Below are 11,093 nucleotides of genomic sequence, written 5' to 3'. Positions count from 1 at the left end.
GACCTTCAAACTGTCAATGCTGTCTAACAGAAGAAAGTTATTTTATTCGTCAAATTCACTGAAGTCTCCTATACACAGTTTTGTGACGCAGTATAGGCTTTTAGTTGCTATTTATAATTTTTGCCTCGTGTGCCCCCAGTTTTGTCGTACAATGACTCCCCTGTGGTTCATACACAATGATTTTCTAAATGTAGAAAGTAACACAACTGATTATTAAGAGTTAAACATTGTATTCTTATGCATCACATGAAGCAATAAAATAATATAGCTTTAAAATAAACAAATGGATGTACAAACTAAGAAAACAATTAACAAAAAAAATTCCTTTAAACATCTTAAGCAGGCATATAAATTTTAAATGTCACAAACAAAACACTTGGCAAGAATAATCGAGGGGGCTATATATATAGTAGTTGTACTTTTAATGTGCCATCTGAGCTTTGAGGTATTTAAGATGACTCGTGGCTGTTGAGATTTTGAGGTCATTCAGCTTGGAAATTACTTAAAGGGCCAATCAACTTTGTTCTATGTTGTGTGTTTGTGGCCCCTTCATTGCATGTGTGGAATATGAATTGAGTGGCAAAATACTTTGTTTTTTAAATCCACGGGAGGCCATTTTGTCACTTACTGTCGACTGAAGAGAGTAGTTGCTCAGGTAACTACCATCAACAGTTGAGCTCACTAATACTTCATGACCAAACAAAAAAATAGATGAACCGTTATTTCTTTGAGCAACTTTGGTCACTATCAGTCGAATGGAAGTGTCAAAATGGCTACCCCCAGAAATGAATTAAGATGTGTAGACTTTCCTGTGTAATTCATTTTCCATAAATGCAACATTGATCAGATTACTGTTTGAAGACTGTTGTACAAAACACAATTTTCTTCCTTTTTAGTCTTAAACCACCACATAACCTTGGCATCTTCTTGAACATGTTACTGGAAGAAATCATCCGTAGCCATAAATGTCTTGTATTAATAGTTTCAAGGCATTTTGTTTCAACCAATGTTTGGGGTCGACACAAGAGTTGATTAACCCCCCCCTCGGCTTTAATAAATATTTGAGCTGAACCATGACAGCACTATTCTGCTGCACGAGTTTGGCGGAAACAGCATTTAGGACAGCACCCAAGTAGGAAGACTCAAACCCCTATCCCCCTCTTAAAAAAACAATTGACAATTTGAAAGTAAATGTAGATTTTTTTTTTTGGGTAAATCTCTATTTGCTTTGACTACATTAATCTAACTGTTTGCGGTTGAGGCTAACATTTCAACCATTTTAAGCAAAGTCTCAAACGGTTGATTTATAAAACAATTCAAGGTAAATAAGATGTGATGTATTGTCTTCCCATTTTTTGTGACAATTTAATTTGGTGTTCTGAGAGTCTTTGTAAAATACGTATGTACCTTGCAACAAATGCTGGGAAACGTTAAGCTTTTGGTCATCATGGTAATAGTGATCATGACTGAACAGCTGATTCATGCTGCATCACACTGGTTTACAGCATTGCAGCACTTTTTGGGGGTACCGATAAGATTTGCCAAGTTTTACATCAGCACAATTTCTTGCTCGTCTGGAGTGTCGTTTCAATGAACAATTTACTTTTGAGGCTAAGTAAAAACTTTGCGTTGTAACTTGTTCAAACTATTAAACATCAATATACAAAAGTATAGCGACTCTCGAGCCAAAGCCCAGTTAGGCAGTTGCTGAATCAGGGCTGTAGCTGGTGTTTGGATTCTCTCCAGGGAGAGAAAAGGGAGGAGCTGGTGGACATTGCTCTGCTTTTTTTAAACATCTGATCTGTCAGCTGCTCCTTTCGAGCGAGGCACCGTTACCCGCTATTTTTTTCTTTTTCTAATGTGAAAGCTAGATTGTACCAATGGTTATCAACTTGAAACTTCTCTGCTTTTTTTGAGCACCCTTCAAGTCTAAATACTTTTTAGTCTGCTGAGTCATGATGCCTGCGTGCTCGAGCTCCCTCCCCCTCCCTTGCTGCCTTGGTCAGCTGGCTCAGAAAACAGGCTAGTAAGTGGTAGCTGCAGTGTCGGTGGTCCTCTGCCGCCCGATACCTCCTGTACCGCCAGAGAAGGGGGTACCCACTCGCCGGTACTGCCAGCAATTTTTTTTTCCCCCTTAAGAAGCAAGGAGGGAGGGAAGGCTGATGTCATTAAGAGACCGTGAGTGCATGAGCAGTCATGTCACATGCTGCTAGGTGGGTCAGCCATGCAGATGGAGATGCATGGCACACGCACGGGGCGCAGAGGCAGCAGGTTAGCTCCCCCGTCATCCAGGGTAGGGCAGAAAACAGACGGTCTCTGCTGTGGCTGTGAGGGCATTTTTGTGGCTGTCTAACACTCTCCTTTTTCTTCCTCTCACCTGGACCTTCACCTGTGAAGAGTCTGGCTTGGCTTCAGCGGGCACCAGGAGGATGCTCTTTGAAGGCGTGCCTGAGATGCAGTCGTCCCGGGTAACGCAGAGTGTGTCCGACTTGGGCTTGGGCCTCCAGTCTCTCCGTTTGTCTGGCTGGGACAGACCTTGGAGCAGTCAGGAGACTGAGTCACTCTCCTCTCCCTCCCAGGTTCAGACCAGTTCACCTTCAAGTAAGTACTTTACAAGCTTTGTTTCCCAGCCCTGAGGGACTCTTAGACACTCAGTCAAATTGGTCTTTGCTGAAATGTGATAGGAAGAGCAGTGTCGCTACAAACTGTCGCATCACGGGATGATTTGGCACTTCAGCTTTGCTTCGGCAGTCCACAAACAATTGACTCATTTCCTAAAAAGCGTAGCAGTGTAAAGTTGTGAAAACAATGGCTAGTGCATTTCAAGCAGTGTACAAGTGAATTTCATACAGTAGTTTGAACCAGGGAAACATTAAATGTCTTCCAGTGACTTGCGGTTACAATTGACAGATTTGTTCCGACCCGCTTGTAGTGCTGAAATGGCATCACGGCTTGTTCCGGCATGACTACGTTTAGAGGTTAACTGGGGCCACAACAAAGTGAGGCAGAGCTTTGAATGTCTATAGCTGAATATTTACCGCCTCCCCTTACTTTCACTATCCCATTGCGCTACATGGTGGTGGTATGTTTTATAAGTGCCTAAATTTGGATAAAGTACTTTAAACTTGAACTTTCATAGCAGTAATAGTATAATTTTCTTGGTAAAAATGTTTTATTTGGATGACAAGGCATTAGTACGAGAGTGGAATGCCCTGTTTCTCCATGATGGAACCCTGTGAATCTGTCAGTGGGTGGTAACTTTGACATCATTCATTTTTGCCAGAGTCTGTTGTAATTGATTTCTATTCACTTGATGGGTCATTTCCTAAATATGATTGGTAAAATGATGCATCCTGTGCCCAAACTCTGCACAGATGACATTCCTGTGTCTGCTGAAAATGGTTCTGCTTCTCTGTCTACTTCTCCAGTGCTGGGCATCCTGAACAGTCCCTATAGCAGCATCCTTGGAAAGCCTCCAGCTTACCCGCCCTCTGAGTCTGTAAACATGACCGCTGACTTCCTGGAGAAGTTTCCTGGCATGGCTCGCATGGTGACCCGTTTGGACTCCAGCTGCTTTTTGGATTCGCGCTCTAGCAGCCCTGAAGACTCAGAGACGAGTGGCTTCAGCTCTGGTTCTGACCACCTCTGTGATGTGCTGGTATGTGGAAGATACACTTTCTCAGTTCTTAAGTTAGCTCTGGTGCACACCGTTCACGATCTTAAAAGGTGATCTCTTGTAGATCTCAGGTTTTTAGCAGTTTTGGTTGTACTGTGGTGTGCCTCCCATAATCCTAACATAAACCCCCTCTACAAACCTTCTGTTCCACCACCTGTTTCAAAACAATCCTGAGTCAGAAATCACTAAAGGTCTAACAGAAAAATACCCTTCACTGCCAGATTTGTTATTACAATGTTTCAGAAGAGGAAAGGAGATGGTAGTATGGCAAGATGGCATTGACTTTAAGATACTTACATGGGTAATACTTCTTGCTATTCGAGCAACACAACCAGGATATTTAATTAGGGAAGGGACGACACAAGATGTCTCAAGAGTGAGTCCTCAAGAACGAGATGAGATTTTCTTGAAATATCTAACATAAAATAACGTCTAATTTTTTCAGGTTTTTATTTTGCAGACCACAAGAAAATGATCTAGCTCTAAAGTACATGTGATAGTCACAAGAGTTACAGGCTAATTTTTCAAATCGATCTTACTGAATAATTTAACATTCTTTTTAAAGTGCTAATTTTCAAATGCTGCTTCAATAACTGTTGCAATTGACATTTTCCCTGTTAGTGAATAGAAATAGAAAAGACATTCTTTATAGAGTTCCAAACATTAAACAAATTGTCAGCAAACAGTTCCCCGCAAATTTTGAGCGTTTGCCGCATGCACACAAGTGGATGTTCATCACTCAGTGATGTTAGCCTAACGTTACTCTTAACTTGATCGCCTACTAATAACTTCTCCCTTTGACAACTTGCTGACTCAATTGAGTGCCCAAATAGAAGACAAAAAACAGACAACACAGTGAAAAAGATTGGCAGCAGCTGCCTGAAAGTTATTACTGTTTGACCAGAGTGAAAGAGAAGAGGCGGAGCTCAAGCAAAGCTTGCTGGGGAAAAACAAAAGCGGCGGTAGTTTTATTGGTGTTCAGCAACATTTCTGTCACTGCCATGTATAACCATTGATCCAGCCTTCCTGTTCTGACCTGAAAAAATATCAGCAGCCTGATTTTTCTTTGGATAAACTTGTAGACAACTTTGGACATTTTAGACTGAGCTTCTTGCTGACTTGGCCCTTTGGGTTTCTTTTAAAATTAGTAGGTTCAAACAGATTGAAATTAAATTAAGCAAAAGATAATTGCATTTGAAAGAATGGTACATCTCTGATCTCTTTTCCTTCAGTCCTCTCTGCGGATTTCGCCTCCCCTGCCTTACGTATCAAACATTCAAAAGGATCTGCTGCGACTGGGCTCCCGTTTGGACCCCCAGGACACTAGCTCTCCTCTCACGCCGCCATCCAGCGCCAGCCCGGGCGCCTCTGCTCTATCTCGCCGCTGGCGCACTGGTTCTCCGTGGCCTGGTGTGGACATACTGGACCAGCCGGATGAAACATTTAGCATTGAGAGGGAGGCGCGCCTGCATAGACAGGCTGCAGGTAATTGCATGAAAAACGGGTTGTGTAAACTATGAATTGCATCAACTTAAAACATGCCTTTGCGCCAAGCTGTGAATGAAGCAACCTTCACCTGGAGCGGTCAGCTGCCTCCCAGAAACAACAAGGATCCTCTCTACTCCTGCAAGGTCTTTCTTGGTGGTGTACCTTGGGACATCACAGAAGGTAATTGTTCATTTGCATGCATGTATACATTACTCTTCCAAACAGGCAGGAGTGGAGGGCAGAAGAAATCTGAGATAACTGCAAATATCTGCCTCAGAACTAATCATTTAAAAAAAATATTTGCGATGCCTGGAACCATGTTTGGCCAGTTTTGTTTACCACTGAACTGTTACAGACAGATGCACTCAATCAATGGGGACTTTCACTTTTGCCTTAAACCATAAGGACAAAAGTTTTCTGTAATTACTGCAGAGCTTGGAGATGGGAACATTACTCCGTAGCTAAATTAGGATCAAGTTTAGAGGTGCTCCAAAGACCGGAAGGATGGGGCTGTATGTGGAGGCTCATTGGAAGCTGTGTGACGGGTGTAGGAACACTTGGCACTAAAATTAAATGTATGCAGGAAGTCTGCGAGTAAACCAAATCTGATGACCGTTACTCAAAAGATGAGCCAAAGCACAGGAGGAAAAGATTATAATAGTAAGATATGTGAACTTGGAGAGTTACGTATGTTGACAGCGTGCATCCCACAATGCACTAGGCCAAATGTTAAAGTTGCTTTGGCAGTATAGAAAATATATTGTTCCTTTTGAGTATATACAAAAGCCACACTTTGAAAAGGGTAGACATTCAGGGTGGGACAAAAGTGATTAGCACATAACAGACTACCAAAACAAGAACCAACACGTTGAAAATGGATAACTGCATAAAAATAGGAACAAGACGTCCAACTGGGATTCTTCTCAAAGTGGGAGTTACCGCCTGTGAAGCCATCACTTAGTATCTGGTGAGTCGATTACTCTGTTTAATCATGGAGATGTAAACTCATTGTGTAGTTCACTATTAAATGTTGAAAGATGTGATCCCGGTGTTTCCCCGCAGCTGGGGAGGGTGCGAGCACGTCACTGCTTGCCCCTCCGGCTTTTTTTATTTTTTATTGTTACTATTGTTAAAGGGGACCGTCTAATCTCCATAGATTTGCCGCTCTCCGCCTGACATTTGTCACAAGTGTACCCCCCCCATGTTTCAGCTGGACTCATCAACACATTCAGTGGCTACGGTCCTCTGACTGTGGAGTGGCCTGGTAAGGACGGAAAGCACCCTCGCTGTCCTCCCAAAGGTAATGTGGCAAAAGGTAATCACAAGTCGGTAGGCCTGTTTTTTTTATTTTTTTTATTAAACTGGTTTTAGGGTGGCACTATGGTGGGCACATTGGCATGGCATAAAGTTGCTGAGTAAGTGGAGCAGCGCTAGCACAACATTCTTTCTCCTGACAACCTCATTTAGGACTTATCAGCAAAAGGTTCTGGCATTCTGTACTTGAGTAGAAATACAACTACATTTGTAAAAAGGAAAAAGTACACATACCAATGATGTTATTCCAGTCAAATACCAGTGCATTTTAAATGCTAGGAGGTACCCTAAGTGCTCAATGCAAATTATATTTAGGCATTTGCTGAGTAGTGAGAGCACACTCCAGTATACATTTTTGTGTAGTGTCTTGTCCCAGAGTTGAAAAGGTAAGCTACAATATACTTTGTTTCCATGTTGATCCTTCTGTGTGAAGATGATACGCCAGCACGCCATAACAGTTCACATGGCCGGCAAAGGCAATGCATGGCCATAGATGAAGTCCTAGCTTTGGTCTTTTCTGAATCAATTTTAATGTTTTTTTCATTTGTTGAAGGCAAAAGCGTGTGCTATAAATAACTTAGAACAAAGGCAAACTTTTTTATGTATAAAGTGACTCAACAGCATTGTATGCATCACAGGATACTGGCATCCATGGTCTGTTCCCCCCACCCTCATCCACACAAATTACTGTACTGGCCACTTAAATGGCCTAGCTTAGCATTGCACTAGGCACACCTACTGTTGGGTAGTGCTTCATGCTTCTATGTTTTAGCAAATTGAATGTTATGTGCATCTTGACATGGAGCCAATGACAAGCTGGCTGTGATGTAGACTAATCTAAATTGGTCATTGTCTTGCATTAGACTCTGAAGTAATGACCCTATTTTGAAAATGTAAAATTGATCCTGGTGTTGAAATGTAAACAGTAAAGGTTAAAAAATATACTCAGTGAAGTGTTGGAAACTACTCAAGTATAGTAATGAAGTATTCGTCACTTACGTTATACAGTACACTGGTGATCTAGCAAATAGAACAAGGTTCATGGTGTCCCTCTCCCACTTTGCACAACAAACCTGTATCTTTCACTTAATGTTAGATAATTTAAAAAAATCCACAAGTAAGTTAAAGTTTGAATCTGTTGCCCTGCTGTGTAGCTTCCACATTCTAAATGATTTCAGACTAAAGGTTTGCTGTCCTTGTAGGCTATGTGTACCTGGTTTTTGAGAACGAGAAATCTGTGCGGGCATTGCTCCATGCCTGCTCACAGGACCCGTTTCACCCAGAGGATAACAGGGAGTACTACTTCAAAATGTCAAGTCGACGAATGCGTTGCAAGGATGTGAGTAGAAACTTGATGTTGACAAGATTACTAATTGTCATACTGTTTGCATTTTTTCAAATCTCCCATAGCTTGGATGAACATGAATAAATGAAGATCCAGTTACTAGTTTGCATCCAAAAATGTACAAAGTAAAAGGAAATGTTTGTTGAATCAAAAAAACTGTTGCAAAATTAATTCTTACATAAAGGACTATAGAAATGAGCTGCTTGCTGTTGAGGCTGAGATTCCATTAAGTTGATATAGATTAGTTGTCCATTTATTATTGCGGTACTAGATAATACAAAACGGCTGCATTGAAACACTGAAAGCAATTTAGTCAGTAGAAAAGGATAACAAAACTTGAAACAAATGTCAGTTTAATGTGGAGCAACGAACATTGATAAATGTGACAGTGTTTGAAACATTTGAAAATGTTTTCATTTGATTGCTCAGTGTCCCTAATTATGTGGCGAGTGAGTGCTGTACTGAAAACAGCTGGGGAATAGAGTGTGGGTTCCTTTTAAAAAGTCGTGTTGTGTTCCTCCAGGTGCAGGTTATTCCCTGGGTCATTTCTGACAGCAACTACGTGCGCTCCCCTGCTCAGCGTTTGGACCCCAGCAAGACGGTGTTTGTGGGCGCACTGCATGGCATGCTGAATGCAGAAGCGCTGGCTAGCATCATGAACGATCTGTTTGGAGGAGTCATGTATGCAGGCATTGACACAGACAAACACAAATATCCCATAGGTAAGATCATACGGGCTGGCTTGGCGCTCGTATCGCACCAAGCTTGTATCGCACCAAGCTTGTATCGCACCAAGCTTGTATCGCACCAAGCTTGTATTGCATCAAGCTTGTATTGCCAACTTGAGTCTCAAGTGGGAGGAAGAAGTATGATTTTTGGACTGAATATTCTCCATAAATGCTCAAATGAGGTCTAATCATCAAAATCACAGATTGAAATCTATTTTAAGTTCAAAAGGTAAAAAAAACTTTAACAGTAGCTACAGTTGGCAAAAAAGTAAAGTGCTACTCAAATGCTCAGCAGCTAATATTGGGGCCTTGTGCCCTTCTGGAGCCTCCTTTTGTGTGATGTCCACATGCTGTGCCTGCTGCCACTGTTGTGTTCTGTCATTGACAGTCTACATTTTCACAACTCTTATTGCTATGTGGCAATTGGCTAATTAATGGTTATCTTGTCTGCAGGGTCTGGACGTGTAACGTTTAACAATCAGCGAAGTTACCTGAAGGCTGTCTGCGCAGCATTCGTGGAAATCAAAAGCTCCAAGTTTACCAAAAAGGTGCCACAAAAACAGTCTGGGTGCAAGTCAAATCCAAACTTTTGTCTATCTTTCTCTTCAGGTCCAGATTGACCCTTACCTGGAAGACTCAATGTGTCAGGTTTGCCTCCGCCAAGCCGGGCCGTTCTTCTGCAGAGACCAGGTTAGCATCACGGCAAAATAAAAAACATTTGTTTGGTGGTCTTTGAACCCATATTGAAATGTGTGAAAATGTCTTGTGTGCAGGGGTGCTTCAAGTACTACTGCCGCACTTGCTGGCATTGGCAGCATTCTATGGACATCCTGAGCAACCACCGGCCTCTTATGCGCAACCAGAAGAATAAGGACTCCAGCTAGGAGGGCCAGGAGTCAGTCCCCCTAGGGGCCAGGCCGTAGAGCACAAGCCGTCCGGACGGCTGTCGGCGTGTCGCGCGGGGAACTCCACCAGGCACGGGGGTTATCACTGTTGGAATGTTCACTTTTTGCACTTGCTCTATTTTTGCTGTTCACAGTTGGCACTATGCACCGTGACCTTGTTGGGAGAGACAAGGGACCGTTCACTTTCCAGCATTTTCCTCAAACGCCAGAGTTCGTTGAAGGGTAGGAAGTGAAGGAAAATGCCCCCCCCCTTTTTTTTTTTTTCTTTTTTTTTTTTTTTTTTTAGTTTACATGTTGCATAGTGAAGAGCAGTCACGCAAGTCTCATTGCCGTTCATTGGCAAACGCCATACAGTGCCTTTAAAGTTTTAGTTTCCCCCTCCCCTTCCCCCAGTTGGTGTTTTTTCCAGTGCGAGCCAACTGGTGTTTCTTACTTTGGGAGTTGAATGTTGGGCTTCATTTAACCAGTCGCATTTCAGACTTTTACGCAGTTTTTTACTAATTTGTACACACAGCGGTTTTAAGTCATGACATGAGAAATTTGAACAGAATTCTACCGGTGGCTGTTTTGGAGAAAACCTTTTATTTCCCCCCAAATCCCAGTCCATTTTTTTTTTTTCTGACCGCATTTTATTTGCCCTGCCAGATTTCAACATGAAGGGCACAGTTTGGAAGTCCCACCTAACTTGCTTTGTTGCGGTTATGTCAAATGTGGGTTCCAGTAGTGTTGGATACTGCTTCAACTAGTCATCCTTTGTTTCAATCGAATAGACCTTGAGTGAATGTTTTTTGTTTCAACTTTTTTTAATTTGCACTTGTGGAGAGGTGGCAGTGGTTTTAATCACATTATTACATTAGAAGGAGGATGTGGCTGTGATGGAGCTGCTGGCCTCCTGTTGAATGTAAGAACTTCCACTTTGTTGATAGACTTGTCCACCCAGACCTTGAGTAGATTCCAAACGCACACTTTGTAAGCCTTGTCTGCCTTCCTCTTGCAGATGGATGTGATTGCATAAGCGGTGTGCCAAAGTCTGTCATTTCTCTTGCTCTTAAGTTCTCTTCACCCAGCTGCTTTTTACAGTTTGCAAAGTCTACCTCATTGTGGTCTGCCAAGTTTGCTGCTTACAGTTGTGGAGTATGTTCAGATTGGGCACAATAAAGGTGTTTAAGCATTAAACTGGCACTGTCTGGACTATTAATGGAAGGCCATGCAAATGAGCAAACTCTCTGCTTGACTGCCCACTTGCTGGCTTCAAAACAAATCAAGTGGTTATTTCCAAGTCTGCCTATTTTAAATTAAGGCTTGGGATGAATTCAGTTTATCATCACCACCAACATTTAACCATGTCTTCACTGAATGAGTTGTGGATATTACTGGAGAAATAGGAATATATGACTGATCTGTTGGGTTGCATTGAAAAGAATAAGATGGTGATAAATGCACTACTTTAATGAGTGACTAAAACTTAAAATCAGAATGAACGCTAGCCCTATTGCACTTTTTCCATGAGTCAATCATCTGATATTGTTTCTAATCCATTACTTCTGCAATGCAATTCAGAGACCACATTCTACTTGTCTAATTTTTATTTGAATATAGGTATCCATGATACATTTCATATAGTTGCAAGTCAATGG

The 11,093-nt window shown here is 41.9% G+C and overlaps 1 protein-coding gene across 4 annotated transcripts; it reads left to right on the top strand.

The window, feature by feature from the left end:
• Positions 1–1,814: 1,814 nt before the first annotated feature.
• Positions 1,815–10,632, top strand: LOC119120951 (cytoplasmic polyadenylation element-binding protein 1-like). 4 transcript variants are annotated; one of them, XM_037248235.1, is made up of 11 exons: positions 1,815–2,271; positions 2,398–2,601; positions 3,429–3,658; positions 4,909–5,161; positions 5,231–5,344; positions 6,375–6,479; positions 7,681–7,817; positions 8,347–8,545; positions 9,005–9,099; positions 9,161–9,241; positions 9,325–10,632. In XM_037248235.1, the coding sequence occupies exons 1-11, from the start codon at positions 2,241–2,243 to the stop codon at positions 9,433–9,435; spliced, it is 1,560 nt and encodes a 519-aa protein (XP_037104130.1). In that variant the 5' UTR covers positions 1,815–2,240; the 3' UTR covers positions 9,436–10,632. The 4 variants fall into 4 exon arrangements, 3 of the variants coding, with proteins under 3 accessions (XP_037104130.1, XP_037104129.1, XP_037104128.1); XM_037248234.1 differs by having other exon boundaries at positions 1,815–2,293; positions 6,375–6,464; XM_037248233.1 differs by having other exon boundaries at positions 1,815–2,293.
• Positions 10,633–11,093: the final 461 nt, after the last annotated feature.

The sequence above is a fragment of the Syngnathus acus genome, chromosome 3, assembly GCF_901709675.1.
Source record: "Syngnathus acus chromosome 3, fSynAcu1.2, whole genome shotgun sequence".
NCBI lineage: Eukaryota > Metazoa > Chordata > Actinopteri > Syngnathiformes > Syngnathidae > Syngnathus > Syngnathus acus.
The sequence above is the reverse complement of the archived record's forward strand: the minus strand, read 5'-3'. Positions and strand labels throughout refer to the sequence as shown.